Consider the following 19,690-nt stretch of genomic DNA (forward strand, 5'->3'; position numbering starts at 1 on the left):
CAAAACACAATCCATTAACGATGTTCAAATACAACAATTTGCAGGCTGGTGTATTTCACCTCCCATCTTTACCTTGGTGACAGATGCTGGGGGTGAAGCAGAGAGCTCTAGCTGGCAAGCACTGCCTGTGGCTGGGAGCCGCCATTTAAATCCCCCCCCATAATGCCCCGTTGTGGGGAAACTGGGCGGGGAGTTGAAATGTTGGCTGCAGCTGCTTCAGAATCAGGAGCACTGGGCACAGGAAATGGGTGGCCCCTTCACAGCCATCCAACATTCCTGGCCCATGACCTGCCATGCAGAACAGGAAATGCCTTCAATCAGATAATTTTCTAAAAATGCTTAAGGATGAAGGAATGCAAACTGCTCGGTCTTTGTTGTTGTTATTTAGTCATTTAGTCGTGTCCGACTCTTTGTGACCCCATGGACCATAGCACGCCAGGCACTCCTATCTTCCATAGCCTCCCCCAGTTTGGTCAAACTCATGTTCGTAGCTTCGAGAACACTGTCCAACCATCTCGTCCTCTGTCGTCCCCTTCTCCTAGTGCCCTCAATCTTTCCCAACATCAGGGTCTTTTCCTGGGAGTCTTCTCTTCTCATGAGGTGGCCAAAGTATTGGAGCCTCAGCTTCAGGATCTGTCCTTCCAGGGAGCACTCAGGGCTGATTTCCTTCAGAATGGATAGGTTTGATCTTCTTGCAGTCCATGGGACTCTCAAGAGTCTCCTCCAGCACCATAATTCAAAAGCATCAATTCTGCTCAGTCTAGCACTAAGCAAAGGGGGGGGGGCGGTTCACCCCCCAAACTAATGGAGGAAGGTGTGTGCTAGGAGATTGCACATTTGCTGTTTCCCTGAGTGGTAAAGAGCTTCAGGGGCTGTGCTGCCAGGATGAGTTCTCCCTGTGTATGAAAGCAACTGAGTTCTGGTTTTCTTTGCAATGTTTGTCCCCCTCCCCCTTCAAATAGGCAAGCAGACTGGAGGCAAACAGACATTCCACACGTAGGTAGCAGCTCCTGAATGCCCTAGTTCCAGCTATCTCCAGCCAACCACTTTCTCCCCATCCTGCCAGTCTCTGTTTTTGTTGCCTACCGTGTTTCCCCCTTTTTAAGGCGTAGTCATAAAATAAGCCATAGCAGCATTTCTAAGCATTTGAGAAATATAAACCGTACCCCGAAAATAAGCCATAGTGATAGGTGCTGTGCGGAAGAGATCACTGAGCTCCCCGAGTCAGCAGCAGCAACGCTGGCCGCAGCAGTGTTTGCTGAGTCCTTTCTTGCTTTTGGGACTTGGTTACTGTGCTGGCTTGGGATGGTGTGTGTGCAATTGCTGTTGCTGCTTCGTGTTTTTCAGCTGGATTCTCTGGGTTCTAAGCACTTTCCCCCGTTTGTTTGTGAAGCAGCACTCGGCTGCAGCCCCTGCCTCTCCCGACGGCTGCATGAATGCGAGGCTGGAGTTGATCGCTATCTCCTTTTCCATTCCTTTTGTCTTTGAGCACCCGGCCCCGCCCCCTCTCCCCTTCGTGGAATGAAGAACGGAGTTTTAGCAGCATTTCCTCATTATAAAAAAAAGGTCAGGAACTTTTACTTTAACCTCAAAAATGGGATATTTCCTCTCTCTAAAAACAACTCTGACCTGAACACCAATAAAACGGGGGTAGATCACCTCCAGTTTATAAATCCACAAGTAGATCGCAGTCTCCTGGAAGTTGGGCTCTATACTTTGGCTGATTGCAAGCCTTTGCATCTTTAAAAAACAAAAACCATGCGCTTCTCAGTCTTAATTTTCCTTTAATTCATCCCCCTATACCCTCCTCCAACCATTGCCTCCTTCCATTCCTTACCCCCCTCCCTCTCTCCCCACTTCCCTCACTCCTGTGCGATCTCATTTAGTCATATACTTGCTTTTTCTGTTGTGTTGTCTATTTTATATTTAATATTATTACCCTTTATGATGTTATTTTTTCCCTTGCGATAATTATTTATTTTTTATCTTTAACTAACTTTCCATATTTTTCCATATATAACTCAACACTTTCCCATTCCTTCTTAACTCTTTGGATAGAGTGCCCCCCATTATTGTTGTTAATTTTACAATTCCTGGATTTTTTATGGAACCGAACAGCTCGGGTGCTTCAGAATGTGCCTTCTGTTGCTACAGGGCTATGGGGCTTCACTATTTGACCCCCCCCCCAGGTTGGGATTTTTAAAGTAGTTCTGTGGGTCCCAGGGCGCAGAATCACCCCCGATCCTTTCCTTTGTCTAAACAGACCTCTTCCCCCCTGACTTTGGAAGGCTGTGCTTCAAGGGTGATACCAGGGGTTTTTAAAGACCTGCGCCTCTTAAGGATTGTTACGGTCCATAACTTCCATTGCTTTCTACAGGGTTGGGGGTTTAAAGCACTGCCACCCCCACCCCACCCTGCAGGCGCTCGGAACTGGCAGCGCCAACAACGCGCCCAGCAATGTGCAGAAGAGAGCACTGAGCGTCCTGAGCCAGTGGGTCCCAGTTGTACCAGCACTTTTTTTTAAAAAAAAGACACCCCCTGAAAATAAGCCACTGTGTGTTTTTTTGAGGGAAAAAAGTTATAAGACGGTGACTTAAAAAGGGGGAAACACGGTATTTAAATCGCCAGTGCTGTTTCTCATGTACACAACTGCTGAGAACCGTCCCATATTCCAGCCCTGCTGGCAAACTGCCCATTCAGGAGACCATAAAAAGTCATTCAGAAATACGGATGGGTCCTGGTACATACTTTTAAGGCCATAAACAGCACAGGACCCATTTGATATGGCAATTTCCCCCCCCCCCCCCCAAAAAGCTTGACTTTACAATTTATAAGATGCCATTTTAAGACTGTGGTATTTGCATATATTTGTTGAAAAATACTGGATTGTATTCATGTCAAAATTCTATGGGGAAAAATTGGGAAATAAAATTTATTTTTTAAAAAAGACTGTGTGGTATTTGCAGGGAGTTGGGTGTGGTGTAACAGGGAATGGGTGTGTGTATCTTTATTATGATGAATTCTGTTTTGATTCTATTGTATTGTTATGAGTTGGCCGGTGGTGGGAGGGCGGGGAGTAGGCTGTATGCTGAAACTCTTCTATCCCCTGAGTCCAGCAAGTGTAATATAAGCAGGGATTAAAATTCCTAGAAGAGTCAGGCTAGCTTCCTGGTGAGGTGATAGCTTTGGTAATGGGGACATTAAAAGAACGAAGGAAGTGGATCTGTGCCAGATGGCAAACTTGCTGGTAGTTAGAAGGACAAAGGCAGGCATCCCCAAACTTTGGCCCTCCAGATGTTTTAGACTACAATTCCCATCATCCCTGACCACTGGTCCTCTTAGGTAGGGATCATGGGAGTTGTAGGCCAAAACATCTGGAGGGCCACAGTTTGGGGGTGCCTGGACAAGGTGAGAGCTAAGAATTGAATGGTGTGAGCTAGAAGCTGGAAAAATGCTGCAGGCTGGGAAGCCAGAGAGTCAGAGTGATGCTTGATTTGTGTTTGAATGCAAGGCTGTGGCTACGGGATAAACAAGGCCCTCTTGAAGTGTTGATGCTGTGAAAACCTCCGTCGTAGGCTCAGGTTGTATATATGTATAAATGAGCCATATATCATAACAACACCACAATCTCCGCTGTCCCTCATTCCAAAGGAAGCACAAACCTTGGGTAAACGCCTAGAACCTCTGGAACCTCACACCAATTGGATATTGGGGTGGAACACAACAGTATATTGTTCTTATTCTACACCACCCGGCGATTTGTGTGGACTAAGGGTAGTTTAAAGATTTTAAAATCAAATAAATGAACATGAACACTCTTTTATTAAGTCCCATGAAAACTCAATTTGTGGTGACCAAGTCAAACGAATTGACAATCCTATCCTGTTGTCCCCAACTCCCCGGCAGAGGTCCACATTCAGCTGCCGAGGTTCAGTCCACGTGCAAAAGCTGGCAGAGACCTCAGGTTGCCATATCCTTGACTAAGCCTTACTCTTGGATTCCACCCCATCCATCATTTTCACTGGAACATACAGCAAAAATCAGAAACAACTGGGATGAAGTTGGTGGCTCCAGAATTTGGAGCAGTTGTTCCTATCATCTTTGGAGGTGGGCAGTGGGAACAACTCATGTTCTGACCCGCAATGTTTTCTATTCATGGAACTCTTCTTCTGCATTCTTTGTATTCCTAATGGCCTGAGCGTGTTTTGGGAATTTCCTGCTCAGTTGGGGAACATGAGAGCAACATTAGAACTCTGTTACAGTTCCAATGGGGTGGGGGAACAGCATGGAAGGGTTATCTGCGGTCCTGAGAAGTACAGTGCGTATATATTTAGAACACAAATTGCTTGTGCTCACTGACCTGTCTCAGATCTGATGCTGAAGGTACAATGAAATCTGAACACATATCCACAGAATATTCCGACTCAAGACTCCAATAAACTTTTATCTACAGTACAGTTCTGCTGATGCCAGTGACTTGCTGCCTTAGATCCACAAGAAAGGCTTTTCATACTTTCATCTGCGCTGTATTGCCTTGCTACCAACAATCTTCCTTTATGGCACCGTTTGCCGTGGCAAGTAAGCAAGCATGAAATCATTAAGTCCCTTATTTTCCAAGAAAAGTGCTTTAAACACAACTGAGCATCTGAAATTGTGCAACCATGTTTGTTCTTTTAAAATACAGACACCATAGGCCCTGATCCTTTTCCATTGACTGCTTGAGTGCACTGTAAATAGGCAAGGGGCCAAAAAGGCTCATTTGCACCATTTAAATATCATGTATGTATATCTGGTTCATGCCTGCACATTTATCACTTGATGGCTGCAACGTCAGGGGGTGATTTGTATGACTGAACGGCAGGGGAAGTGCATCCTGTTTTGCCTCCTGAGATGAAATGGGAACATGCCGCCATGCTGCCCATACCAGGGAAGCTGAAGGACAGCCACTGGTGGAGTAGCAATGCCGCTGCGAGTGCAGCTTCTCCGCTGGCGTCACGGCAGGGGGCACCCATGGGGCACTGTCTTTTCAACTTCCACCACCTGAGGCAGCTACTTCAGCCAGCCTCATGGGCAGGCCGGCCATGCCGAATGGGTCATTCTAGAACAGTGGTTCCCAACCTTTTTTTTGGCCACGCCCCACCTAAGCATCGCTAAAATCCTGATCTCTCTCTGCCCCCCCCCATGACATATAATTCTTATTATTCAAAAAGTGAACTCATAATCACGTGGAGGAAGCCTAGAAGGCCATTCACTGTTAATAACTCATTCTTGAATTGCCCCCTTTAAAAATCAAATTGCCCCCCTGTGTTGGGAACCATGGTTCTAGAACTTTCTTATCACTTCACAAACAATGTTATTCCATAGAGTCAATCAGCGTATGCATTCCCTTGCTAGTAATCAGTTATATAGTAATCTCTCTTACAGAAAGTTATGCACAGTCATGCACAAACTATACCGGGGGATATTTTTCTGAGAGGGGAGGCACATTACCCCCGCCCCAAGTTATTGCTGTAGCCATACTCTGCTGCTGAAGGGTTTGCTGTTATTGGGTTTGTGCTATGGGGTATTGTATAGCTTGTATTGCTTTTTTCTGATTTTATATTATACTTTATGCTCTCAAGTAACTTAGAGACTCCTTACATAGCAAGCGACTATTAAATTGAAATCATGACGACAAAAATGATAAATTTATCCAGACATCAACAAACCAAATGGCCTACCCATCTTTCAGCTCAGGAGAGCTCCATACCTTTTCAACCCAACACCCTCCCTGAGAACTTCGTGAAGGCTTACCTGTGGAGGCGTAACATAATCAGCCGTGTCCATGACCTGGTTACTGTACTTGCCAAAGCCCTTCACCTTGGTAACCACGGAGGACTCAATGGAGGTGTCTCTTATCTGGTAGGCCTTCTCATGCAAGAACACCCACCTGTGGAACAGGGGAAGAAATAAACCAGTTAGCAAGTCCTCTAGGGCTAGGCATGCCTTGTATGAAATGACAAGGCGCAGAAAATAATGGTGGACTAATTTGCATGAGCAAAAACTACCCTGATCTTTTACTGCAGGGTTAGCTAACTTAGTGTGCTCCCACTGTTGTTGGGCTCCAGCTGCCATCAGCATGGCCGATGGTCAGAGATCATGGGAGCTGGAGTCCAGCAATGCCTGGAGGACACCACACTGCTTACCCCTGTTTTGGTGTCCTAAGCATTAACATTGTTAACGGAATAGCTCCCTATGAGCACTAGATCTTGGGGCCAAGTAGCTTCTCCTCATGCTTCTGCATAGCCCTGTGGTAGTGAGGTCACACCTTCCACACTCTCTCAGCTGTTGCCAGCTGGTTATCTCATTTTGGGGTCTCCAGCTCCCTCCCTGTGGGCATAATCCATTTCTATTGCAGTCGGTACACATGTTATGAATTTGTTTGGCATTTCAAAAGCCTCTTCTGGCTGTCTTGTTATGAGAATTGGGGGTGGGGGTGGGGGTGATCTGCTGGAGCGCAAGGGTAATTGACAGCTTCTGCTTGCTCTGGCAAGCAAAAGAAGTGATGGTGTGAGGTTTTCAAGTCCTTTTAAAATGAAGTTTGAACCATAAACATACTATTTTCCAGTTCAGCCCATTGTCCTATCTATACCATTAGCCATAATAGTAGATCCCTCCCAGTTATTGCTTCCAAAAAAAATGCTGTTTCCCACAAGAGGCCTCCCTGCTAGGCAATAGATGACGATAAGCCCTGTAGGAGGACGTTTAAAAGCATGTTTTTGTCCAAACCAAATTATATGGCAATTCTTACTTCGCATCTCATTTTTTGTTGGGTGCTGCCCTCTAGCGCTCAGACTTATATTGATTTATCTCAGCAATAGATAGAAACGCCATCCATTTATGCAGCTGTTGGCTCTGACAACTGTGGCTTTACCAAGAAGGAGGCCAGGGAGAATATCAGCACTGGCCAAATGGAAAAATGTCACCTGAACACTTTTACTCGGCGGCACATCCCACTGATTTCAATTAAGCCTGCTCCCCAATAAGAGCATTGGCTTAAGAATGCAATCTGTAATGCAATTCGTCTAATTTGGGTTTGAGTGAATCACAGATTGTAAAGGGCCTTTCTATCATCAGTCTGATTTCCAGCATACAGCAGGGTGCATATATTATCCCCCCAGTAATTCTTAGATAATGCCTGTACCTTTTATGGGATATCAGACATCTAGCGCTGAATCAAGCACATCCGTTGGCAAACTGTTCCAGCTGCCAATTATCTTCCCAGCTAAATGTTTGCACCTAATTTCCAGTCTGAGGGATTCAATCTCCCAGCTGGATCCCTCTTTGGTTGCCTAGAGATTAAAAAAATGGCCTCCTCTATGAGACATCACTTCCTTGTTCATCCCTTCCCTTGCTCAAGAAGACCATGTGAGCCAGGCACAGCTGATGCCATCCCATCCATACCAGAATGACAGCCTTTGAACATCACAAAGGAGAACAAAAAAAAAAACTCATGAAGTATCAGATGCCAACATTCAAGGTTGGAAGCCACTAATGGATCAAATTAAATTAGATCTTTCCCCCCTTCCATACCCACTTAGAACTTGGTAAAATGCTAACAACATTAAGCACACGGTCATTTTGAAATGAAGCTGGCAGTTCAGTTAAAATGGTCCATTTATTTCCCTCTGTTTGATCAACCCAGAAGAAGTAGAAGGGTTTATCCCAGGCATCCCCAAACTTCGGCCCTCCAGGTGTTTTGGACTACAGTCCCCATCATCCCTGACTACTGGTCCTGTTAGCTAGGGATCATGGGAGTTGTAGGCCAAAACATCTGGAGGGCCGCAGTTTGGGGATGCCTGGTTTTTCCTATCTTACATCACTCCTCTCCTACTGCCTTTGCCAAAGACTGGAGTTTAGCTGTTGTAGGCAACATACGCACAGGATCCAGTCTGCTCCTCATGAGGAAGAGCTTTTATTGAAGGGATGTCGCATTTCCCCAGCACTCAAACCACCCCAGTTTCATCACTGGGGAAAATGCCCTGTCCGCCCAGCAAGGATGCTGATATTTACAAGTGCTGTGTGGAATGGACTTTGCCAGCATGAGGCTCAGACATGGTGGCAACACCTTCTCTACTGTGCCAACACCATTTTATATTGACTACTTGGTAGTTACAAACTAGGGAGGCTAAGAACAACCCCAGCACATCACTCCAGTGCAGCAGCAGGCATTCTTTTTTAAAAAGAGAGTCAGACCAGCCTGGCCCCATCAAAAGTTTTGAGCATCTGAACCATACCACACCAATCCCGTGAATGTAGCCAATGTCTATCCCTTCTATGGCAATGCATCCTGCCTCCATTAGGTGGTGATGGGATATCATCCTACTGCTGTAGGACAGGAGTAGGCAACCTAAGGCCCATTGGCTGGATGCGGCCCAATCGCCTTCTCAATGCGGCCCGTGGACGGCCCGGGAATCAGCGTGTTTTTACATGAGTAGAATGTGTCCTTTTATTTAAAATGCATCTCTGGGGTATTTGTGGGGCCTGTCTGGTGTTTTTACATGAGTAGAATGTTTTTACATGAGTAGAATGTGTCCTTTTGTTTAAAATGCATCTCTGGGGTATTTGTGGGGCCTGTCTGGTGTATTTACATGAGTAGAATGTTTTTACATGAGTAGAATGTGTGCTTTTGTTTAAAATGCATTTCTGGGTTATTTGTGGGGCATAGGAATTTGTTCTCTTTTTTTTCAAAATATAGTCCGGCCCACCACATGGACCAGCCCATGGCTGAAAAAGGTTGCTGACCCCTGCTGTAGGATGACAGCTAACATGAACATCATGCTTTCAAGCACCTGCGTACCTAAACTCTGTTTGGAGGGGGGTGGTCCTCCTGATTTACATAGCTGTCAACTTCCGGATTGGAAAATAAGGGATCAGCAGCGGCGCAGCACCGGAAGTCACTTCTGCGCATGTCCAGACACGGGTGCCGGGCTGCCCGTGTCTGCATGTCTGGGCACCAGAAATTGATTTCCGGCAGCACTCGGCAAGCCAAGTGAGCGAGCAGCCAGACGGAAGCTGGGATATTTACGCAGCTGAGGAGCCTCCCTGGCGGGCAGGAGCTGCTTTCTTATAAATCCGGGGGATTTACAGGATATTTTGCAATTTGGGGTAACAGCGGGAAATGGATTTAAATACGGGGGGTTTCCAGTGAACAACGGGAGAGTTGACAGCTATGCTGATTTATGACACGGTGCATCTGCAGCAGCACAACCAACCGAACGCCTTCGTCTGCCTCAGCTGCAAGAAAACATGTCTCTCCAGCATTGGTCTCCGCAACCACATCAGGCGCTGCAACCTTTCAGCAGTTTGACTTCACCCCCAAAGGTGCACTCCTCCATTGTCTCCCGAGACAGACGGATGCCAACAAGGTGTGGGATGAGGGCTAACAAGAGCATGGTGCTTTCAAGTGTCTACCTACTTAAACTCTCTGTTTGGGGGGGGGGTCTCCTGATTTAAATATTTAGCCTGGGGGGGGGAATGATTTGATCCCCTTTCCTTGGGATGGGATTGATCTGTTTGCATAGGGAAAAGTTCAATAGTTGGATCTGAGAAGTGTCCCCCCCCCCTCCCTGAATGGTTACCCAGCCCCACTTTTCTTTTTTCTTGGCTTAATTTAGAACATAAGCATGGAGTTTTCCCCACAATCACGAGTTACAAACCTGCCTCTTAGTAAAATGGAAGCTCCTGAAGGTTCCTCAGAAGCTAATGGAATTCATGACCACGAACATATTTCATGCTTTGTGGTACAATCAAAGTCATGCCAATTCCTAGACTCCATGTGCCAACTTTGAGCAGCATGTCCATCACACAGACTACAAATGCTTTTCTAGGCTGTGAGCCAAATGAAACTCTATGAAGGGGGCGGGGGCGGGTTAGCAGTACCTGCATCGTGTGACACAAGAACCTTTTCAATCCATGTTTACTATGTAAGAACGTAAGAAGGTAAGAAGAGCCATCCTTCTGGGTCAGGTCAAAGGCACATCTTGTCCTGCATCCGGTTTTCTCAGTGACCAACCAGATGTCCATGGGAAACCCCCAAAAGCAGGACCAGAATGAAAACAGCACTCTCCCCACTTGTAATTCTCCCCACTTGGTATTCAGAGAAATGCTGTCTCTGATTGTGGAGGAAGTGTGCAGCCAACAACACGGCTGCCACACACGGATAGCCTTATCCTCCAGGAATATGCCCAATCCTCTTTTAAAAGCCTTCCATGCTAAGTGAGTAAAGGATTGCTGTGACATGCAGCATCCCCAATCTACATGTGTTAACTTGAGAGTCTGCATAGAACCTGCAGGCTTTGTAGATTAATTGTGGTTTGTAAAGGAGTATCATGTATCCTTTCGAGCTGTGCAGAGAATCTAATAAGGCATCACAGGCAGCTAAAAGCTGAAGTGTGGGAGCTCATCGTGATGGCTCACACAGCAATACCTGCAGGAAGTTCACAACCAAGCCCTCAAGTGGAGCCCAAAATGCAGGCACACACAAACTCAGCAGAAGAACGTTTAATCCAATAGGTCCAGTGCTATTTTTCTAGAAAAAGAGGTGGTGGAACTCACAATGAACTCCTCCCTTGTTCTCTTATAATGGCAATGGCACCCACTTGACAGGTGCCAGAACTGAGTTCCGGTGAGTTCCAGCCACTGCTTTTTTCCTTTAAAAATGTTTAGGTGTACTCTCATTTTCCTACTCATATTGAAATACTGCCACTCAATGAGGCCAAACTTAGATTCACAAAATGTTTAAGGGGTATCACTACCCCTCCTGACTGTGTAGGGATTTGAACCCTGGTCTTCCAGGTCCTATTCCAACACTCCAACTAGTAGGTAATATATCTAACCTCTGTGGAAGGAGTATGTATGTAAACGTGATACCCCTCCCTACCCTATCTCTACATATAAGCGTCTGGGGTCTTCTATTTCAGTGTATCTGAAGAAGTGTGCATGCACACGAAAGCTCATACCAAAATAAAAAAACTTAGTTGGTCTTTAAGGTGCTGCTGGAAGGAATTTTTTATTTTAAATAAATAATAAACACACATTCTATTTATTATTTTTGGACAGCAAGGCAACAATTACCTATTGCCAAACATCCCAAGTAGGTTAACCTTTTATTTTGCATGGGGTGCAACAGAATTCTGAGACAGAGCTAAGTGAGACTGCTATCAAACTGCACTTTATTCTTGCAGCCAAGGGTGTGTCCGTTCTGTACATTAATTAGGCAAAGGATTAGCCAAAGGCAGCATCACTTTTGAGTTTGTGTTGCTGATGCATTCTTCTTCCAGTAAGGAAGCAATGCTCTTGAGCTTTCCGGCTCAGAAGGCAGAACAATGTGGAAAAGCTGAACACCCATTTTAAAGGCCAGGCCAGCTAAAGGTGCAGTGAGAAGCCTCAAAGAAGGCGGTGTCAGGAAGTGGATCAGGCAAATCAAAGTGTCAAGAACAAGCAACTTTGCAGTACTGTACAATACAAAACCCTCCCAAACCCATTTCTAGCTGTGAAAGTGTGGTGAGAATCTCATCGCAAGCAGCAACTTATCTTTCAGACTACCCGCAACTCTCTGGGAAACACCACTGCAAATCGTCCATGCTCATAGCATCACACAGAAATGAAACAGGATGGTTATTTTGCTTGCCGGCTGAGAGATTTCAAGTGCTATCCGACAAGTCCCACAATTGCGCTGTGTGTGCGCAGGTGCGGGGAATTTTGACCAGTGACAACATACTGCAGTTGAAGTGTGTGAAATATGTACCACTACCTTGAGGATCCCACACATCCGATGGGTAAAACACTGTAGTCCTGATCCAGCTACAATGCATGGTGACTAACAGCCCATTCCTATGCGTGTTTATTGGAAGTAAATCCTACTAAGTTCAAAGGGGCTCACTCCCAAGGAAGTCTCCTTAGCATTGTAGCATGGGTCCCATTGAAACTACTGTAAGAAACAACTTGTGACTGATGTCACATTGCATTCAATAAGATGGATGGCCCAATCTTATGCATATTTACGCAGAAGTACCGTACTTTTCCTTGTATAAGACGAGGATTTTTTTACGTTAAAGTAATGTTGAAAAATTGGGCTCGTCTTATACACGGGTAGTGCAGAGGGGTGGCGGGAATTGGTTGCTGCTGGGAGCTGGAGATTGTCTGCGGTGGTATTGCGGGTGATTGTTGGCTGTGGCAAGGGCTTTTTAAAATTGGCTGCTACAGCGACAATTCAACTGGGTGGGCGAAAGGCAGCGGCTGGTGGCTGGCGCTCAGATGTTTGGTGGCTTTTGCGTCGCGTGCGATAGGAAGCGTTGCTCAGGCGGGTGAGTGATTTTCGCCAATCCCCCCACAAAAGCTGAACAACCCTGGGCAACCCCCCCCCCTCAAAAAAGCTCAACGACTCTGGGCAATCCCCCCCCCAGAAAGCTCAACAACTCTGGGCAATCTCCACCCATTTTCTTAATTTTGGGTCCCCCAAAATAGGGGGCATCTTATACACAGGGGCGTGTTATATACGGGAAAAATACGGTAAGTTGCACTATGTTTTGACAGTTTTCACTCCCTAGTAAATGTGCTTAGGACTGCAGCCTTAGTCATAGGAAACTAATGCTGGATTAGAGCCTGTGCATTTACTGCACTGCTAAATAATTGTCTCAAGAAGAACAAATGTTCTTTAGTCTGTTAGACCCCTGGGAGTGGAGAGGGAAGACAGGATTTACAGCCGAGTTTCCCCCAGCAATGCAGTAGCGGATAAGAAATTGTGTTGCCCCCGGAAGAGGAGAGTATGCATGGCACAGGGGAGAGAGAAAGTAATGGGCAAGGCCCAAGCGGCTATCCATGCTAATGGAGCTCTGGTTAACAACATCAGGGTTGGGGTGGGGAACAATTCAGTCCAAGCACTCAAGCAGAGCTGGCAGAGGGTGGGGGGCTGGGGCTTGGCCACCACCTATTTCCTGCCATCAGCCCCTCCATTCATATTCCTCTGGAAGGATGCCCAGGAAACAAGTCTGGGACTCCCACCATTCTTCTGGCACTGAGTGCTTGTAGGCTATCTACATTCAGGTGGGATTCAATCATACACCAGCAAATTCAGGTTGTGCAATTAAAGTGGTTTTGGTGTCCTGCATGACAAAGCCACTCCCAACCCCCAAAGATTAGACTTTTTGAGATAAGGAAAGTGACCAGGAAAATGCACTTGACGGTATGCTTGATGCAATGGTTATCTTAAGGTCCCGATAAACAAATCAAAGTGAATGCCCAATGAACAGACATCACCTAATCTTCCTACAAACAATTCAGGTTCAATGCTCATCTGGAAATGTCCACTGTTGCAACTCCCGTATATTACTACCACCCCTGCATATAACCAGGACACTTGCTAATATTGCTGCCCTCTCTCATCATCCCTCTCTCACCATCCCTTTCACAACCCAGAATAGAGCTCGTAATTATTATTTCATAGTGCACTTTTATAGCCTCTTCCCAACACTGTTTATATAGGGATAGTCTCACTTATCTCCCTGGGACAACACTAATCTGCTTTGCAGACTGTAGAGTTTATCCTCACAAGCAACCCATCATTCCATTTCACAGATCAGGGACTGAGGCCTGCAGTCAGGGACCTATGTGGGGCCAGACTAGAAGTCTTGAACCCCAAAGCCCCAAATTCAAGGCCCTCCGTTTCATTGCTTGACTTGACTCACAGCAGCAGTGTTTTTCTTTTTAGCTTAATCCTGCCCCTCTTACCTGCAAATATTTATTTTACAAAAAAAAAATGTACTGCTTGATTGTAACGAAACTAAGGGGTTTACAAGATATGTTCATTCTCAGTAAAAAATAGTTAAGAACAAGTGGTTTAAAACATTTTAAAAAACAATTAGAATCAGGAGTAAGCTAAAAAGAGATTAAAACACATTGGCATCTACCTGTTTGGATCAGCTTGCTTACAGAAAAAACACAGTGAAGGTGCCTGCCTGATGTGAATTGGCAGGAAGCTCCAAACTAAGTATAGGTGCTGCCTTTCCCAACAATATCAGTTTCAAAAGTGCTTATTCTGTTATCGCACACACAGACACACATCTTACACCAGCCCCCACCCCTTGCCTGGTGAAACTGAGGATTTATCGCCTTCCCCTCATTCCGCTGCCTTTCCCGTTCTACTCATTCCAGAAAGCTCTCTGTTAACTAGAAGAAACCATCTCCTAACAATTATCTCCCATAAAGAGACCTTCATGGGCCATTAGGAGACATTAACATTCTTTCCGCATGTAAGGCAAAACCATATCATGGACCTATTTAAGTGTAATCAATAATAGTAAGCCCAGGGCACTAGGGTACCCAGCAGTGATTCCCCCCATCCCCCTCTACATCTCTCTCTGTGTGGAGCAAAAGCTGTTTCTATATTACAGTACTGTACTTCTTTTTTTTGCCACCAGATGGCCTTCTTAGTCACTGTTCCCTAGGTAGCTGCTGGCTTCCATAATTTCCAACTGTACTGTACTCATAACCTCTACCCTTATACAGTAGTTGTCTCCTGTAGCTATGATCTCCATGTACACAATCTCTCTCTCTCTCTCTCTCTCTCTCTCTCTCTCTCTCTCTCTCTCTCTCTCTCACACACACACACACACACACACACACACACACACCCCTTCCTGCTAAAGTAGTTTAAAGTTGGTCAGCCTGCTCACAAATTAATCCACCAATGTACCTTCTTATAGAGTTACCATCCCATGCAGTCATCCCCCCAAAGGCTTCTCCTCCTTGACCGGACTGAGATCTTTAAGTTGTTTCTGGGAGAAAAATATATATGGGGGGCATATCCCATCACCCATTCCCATCACCCCCACCCCCACCCTCTGAATATACATAAGGGTCTGACTGCTTCTGTTTCAGTGTATCTGAAGAAGTGTGCATGCACACGAAAGCTCATCCCAAAATAAAAACTTAGCTGGTCTTTAAGGTGCTACTGAAGGAATTTTTTTATTTTGTTTAGGATGTCAGTGAGACTCCTCCGGTATAAACCGTCTCAGGAAAAACAAAACACAGAACCCATCCCAAAGCAGTTAAGTGAACTGTTAATCGCCTCCTTCCCAAACCGTCCCAGCTCCCCTGTGAAATGTGGGAAGCTGCCTTCTACCAGGTCAGACCTTATGGCTATCAAGCCCAGCATTGCCCACTCTGACTGACAGTGGCTCTCCAGCGTCTCAAGCTGAGCTCTTTCACATCACCTGCTCCCTAATCCTTTTCCCTGAAGATGTGGAGAGATGGAGCAGGGGGCTTTCTGCAGTCAAATCATGTGCTGTCTGCCACTAACCTATGAATCACGTCCTTGCTTGTTATTCATACAAATCTCCCACATTCAGCACACTGATAGATTTACTTTTTCCAGGAACGACATGCAGCTCCCCCATCTCTGTCTGTTCAAACGTGCATGCCCCTCTTCTTTGCTCACATTCAAATGAACACTCACCCCTAAAAGCCACGAGTAGAGTGAATTCAAACAACTACCAGGAGCCTTTTGCCATGTGGTAAAGCAAATTTTATCATGGCATGTGGTCAAGTCAGCCTCGCTGCGGGGCTGGATGCTCTGGCTTGGGTGGCAAGTTTGCAATGGCACAACATAGTGCAAAGAGTTATCAGAATCCTTCCTTTACAGGAAGAAATGACTATATGTGTGAACAAGCTTGCCTACGTAATCACACGTCCAAACACAGTCTCTGAAATGACAACATGAATTCAGCTACTTGGTCTCACATGGCAGGTAAACGCATGGCAAATTATTGTGAAGTACTTCTTCAGTTAAAAAGCAGCAGCAGCAGCAGCTCCTTTTTGTCTACTAAGTGATTTCCTTGGGGGTATCTAAGGGCAGAAGCCCATGAAACTGTACAACATTCCCTTAGGATGATGAAACAGGGTATTCACAAAAGAAATTTGCTGTGGCCCTGAATCCAAGTCTCCTGGCTCTCCAAAGAGCTCCTCAACTCCAGACTTGTGAGAGATGGTAATCACTTTCTATCCGCTACCCAAACCCCACAAGCCAGAGACAACACTGTCTGCAGCCTCGTGGGACCACGTAAGCTTTCCTGCACATTCTTTTCCAGAGCTGACAGGCATGCCAATGTGAGTTATTATTTCTTTAGAGATCTTTGCAAGTTTGGAGAATCCAAGTGAAAATCTCTATGTATTTCAAGTCTCCCTTACAGGAACAAGTTACATTTAGAACCATTCACTTGACACAGTGCTATTTTTCTAGAAAAAGAAATCCCAGAACTCACCATGAACACCTTCCTTGTTGTCTCTTACAATGGCAATGGTACCCACCTGAGAGGTGCTGGAACTGAGTTTCAGTGAGTTCCAGCTGAAAAAAGCCCTGACTTAGCAGCCTTATCTACCTGGCTTCTCACACCCCTCAAAAATAAGGCAAGATTTTTAAAGTAGCCAAGCTGTTCTCGGTTATTTCCCCCACCACCTTCCTCGTTCTACTGTCCTCTACCAACACCTTTGTGTAAAACATTGTCACCTCTTGAGCGATGATGATTTGTGGGGTATAAGCCCTTCCCTTGTTTCTCCTACAGCCATCTTCCCTCCCCCAAGTGAGAATACATTTCCCCCATTCACATGCCATCCCTCACCCAATGAAGTAGGAAATGATCAGCAACTGGACGGCCCGGTTGATCACGCCGATGGTCCAACTTTTGACCACCACCGATTTGGTGGTTTCATAGGTGAAGAAGTTTGCCACACAGTTCATGCCGAAGGAAAGCCTGGGCGCCGAGGAGCAAATCCAAGATGTTCTGCAAACCGGACTGGAATGTCAAGGGTGTTGTGATGGGTCTATGAGTGGTAGACACGGAGGTGTAATCTGTGCAGGGAGAACATTCAGAAGCTTTTTGAATGGAAGAAGTTCTGCTGGCTCCCTCCTGCTGTTGTCTCCTGCTACTCTGGGCATGCTTGAGACGCTGGGACCCCTTTTTATAAGATCTCTTTCCCCACCCCCACCCCTACCCAACACCACAGTGATGCAGTCAGAGAAAGGTGGGGCTTTCCAGCTCATCAATTACAAATTGAATTCTAGCGAGTGCCTAGATGGAAGAGATCTGAGCATTAAATAATGAATCTGCAATTGCTGCATTTCCTCTGAGTGGTGTTCCAGCTCTACAGATATTGCCCCTGCTGTGTCAGACCTTTGCAACATCAGTCAAAGGGGAAGGAAGGAGAGGGGGAGGAGAAAGCTGAATAGTATTACCCTCCAGAGACGACATTGGAAAATGGGAAATCATTCTGACAAGATGCTGCCTGCATTGCAAACAGTGGGATCCTAGTCCCAAATCAGGGTCAGTGTGAGCAACAGCAAAAGGAAGTTCCTGGTTATTCCTTTGGGGCTGTCTGTCTTAAGAAGCACAATTCAAGTTCACTTACTCGCTCAGTAGCTGAAAAAAGGAAGCATATCAGGCTGGGTCCAGGGGTCCAGTTTATGGCATTTGTTTTGTGGGACAGAAAAATCAAATCAAACTTTATTTGCATAGCCGACAGGCCATAGCATCAAAAGGACAAACACCAACAAAAATACATTACAAATATGGTTACCGATAAAACCTATTAAACCTATTAAAACCCATGGTAAAAGCTGGGTTATCATTCAATCGACGTCCCATGGGTCCCATGGGTGGCGACCTTCTCTCTGGTAGATTGTTCCGGGCCGGTTAAGTATAGAGTCCAGCCAAATTGAAAGATTGTTAATATCGCTTCTCGGCCTTTTGGCTAAGATCAGGTGTAGTATCTGTTCTTATCAGTTTGTGGGACAGTAGGGACAGTAGGAGAATTGGGCTGAGACAGTGTGAAGCAGTTTGAAGAAGAAAAATTGGAACTGTGGACAACACAGTTTTTGAAAGATTGTAGGATTTTGAAAGCAACTGGACTAAGGGCTTGGCTGTGGACTTTAATACAGCAATGACTTTGAAGCAAAGACCCCTCTCTGGGCTCAGAGAGATAGAAAGAAGATTACTTGTTATATCTGTAAATAGTGTGTGTTGGCGTTGGACCAGTAAAGAAAACTGCTTAAGAGCTTTTTTCTGTGGTGAGCTTAACTGCTTGACTGCGCTTCCATGGCATATATGCCCAGCACTCCCATCATCCCTAACCACTGGCCATACTGGCTGCGGCGGATGGGAGCTGGCCTCCAACAACATCACTTGACTATTGTGCCTGAGAAGATTTGTTCTTAAGAGTGAACAAAATAAGCATGGCACCCCCTGCCCACCCAGTTTCTACACAAGTTAGTGTTCTGGGTGTGACCCCCCCCCCAAAGTAGGAAGATAGCAAGTCCAGAGCACTGATTTGTACAGCCTTTAATTGTCTGTTTCTCACAGCACACTCCCAGTTCTCTTGTGTCACACAGTATGGGAATTTTGCCTGAGAGGAAAGGGGAAAGGTGATATATACAGTTTTAAAAAACTAAAACCAGAACCCATGTTGCAGGCTGAGATTAAAAGTTGGTTCAGGGTCAGAAAAGTTAAAAGCAACAATTACTGAGCTACAGAAAGACTTTGAATGGAGCCATATATGAATAAAGCCTTGTACAGTTTCAGCTCTTCAAATTATTTATTGTCCTTTACATTGCTTAAGTGATATTCTGCAATTCTATGATTCTATGAATCTAGAGTTGGAAGGGTTCCCAAGGTTCATCTAGTCCAGGGGTCCCCAGACTACGGCCCGGGGGCCGGATGCGGCCCAATTAGCCTGCCAATCCGGCCCGCGACGACCCCCACCGCCCGCCGCCCGCTCTTACGGCGCGCAGCGCGGCAGCGCTCTTCCGGGTTGGGAAAAAAGCACTGAAAATCCTTTGTGCGCATGCGTATGGGCCTCTCCCGACCTGGAAGAAGTCATTTCTGGTGCACTTCTGGGTCGGGGGAGGCCCACGCGCATGCGCACAACGGATTTTCGGCGCGTTTCCCACCCTGGAAGCGCGCACTCCCCCGCCCGCCGGCCCGCACAGGCGCGCACTCCCCCACCCTCCGGCCCGCCGCACGATCGGCGCAATGGGAACCGGCCCAAACGCCGGTAAGTCTGGGGACCTCTGATCTAGTCCAATCCCCTGCAATGCAGGATTCTTAACTAAACCATCCATGACAAATGGCCATCCAACCTCAGCTTAAAAACCTCCAAGGAAGAAGACTCCACCACCTTCCCAGGGGGTCCATTCCACTGTCAAACAGCTCTTACCTTCACAAAGTTCTTCCTGGTGTTTAATAGGAATTTCCTTTCTTGAAACCAGTGCTTTTTTTTCTGGGAGGACGCAGGGGTACGCATATCCCTAAACATTTTGTGAATATAAGTTTGAGGGGCAGTATTTCAAATGAGTAGGAAAATGAGAGTACCCCTAAACATTTTTTTAGAAAAAAAAACACTGCTTGAAACCATTGGTTCACCTTCGGAGGTGAAAATAAGCTTACGCCATTATCCATTTTTCTCATCCCCAGTTACACTTTCTAAGTTCCAGGTGTGTGTGATATAAGCCCAGAGACAGGACAAGCCCTACAGTGAGGCAAGGTGAGACAGTTGTCTCAGTGTGGCAGGCTCTGGACAGCTTGGAGAGGTGGCAGATTTGGCCTCCAAGAGGCATGCCCCTTGCTTCCCCCTCGTTTGCACACTTGTCCCTCTCTGG

At 46.1% G+C, this 19,690-nt stretch overlaps 1 protein-coding gene and 1 pseudogene across 1 annotated transcript in view; one reads left to right on the forward strand and one right to left on the reverse strand.

Annotated features, from left to right (window-relative positions):
* The window catches only part of P2RX3 (purinergic receptor P2X 3), a 32,003-nt gene extending 15,050 nt beyond the window's left edge, over positions 1 to 16,953 (reverse strand). The window contains exons 1-2 of the mRNA XM_035125009.2: positions 16,659 to 16,953; positions 5,794 to 5,929 (exon numbers count right to left, since the gene is read on the reverse strand). Coding sequence (XP_034980900.1) covers positions 5,794 to 5,929; positions 16,659 to 16,777 — 255 coding nt within the window. The 5' untranslated portion in view covers positions 16,778 to 16,953. The remainder of the gene's footprint in view (positions 1 to 5,793; positions 5,930 to 16,658) is intronic.
* Positions 16,954 to 17,767: 814 nt separating this feature from the next.
* On the forward strand, positions 17,768 to 17,971 carry LOC118075623 (U2 spliceosomal RNA; annotated as a pseudogene).
* The last annotated feature ends 1,719 nt before the right edge of the window (positions 17,972 to 19,690 follow it).

The sequence above is a fragment of the Zootoca vivipara genome, chromosome 1 (assembly GCF_963506605.1).
Source record: "Zootoca vivipara chromosome 1, rZooViv1.1, whole genome shotgun sequence".
NCBI lineage: Eukaryota > Metazoa > Chordata > Lepidosauria > Squamata > Lacertidae > Zootoca > Zootoca vivipara.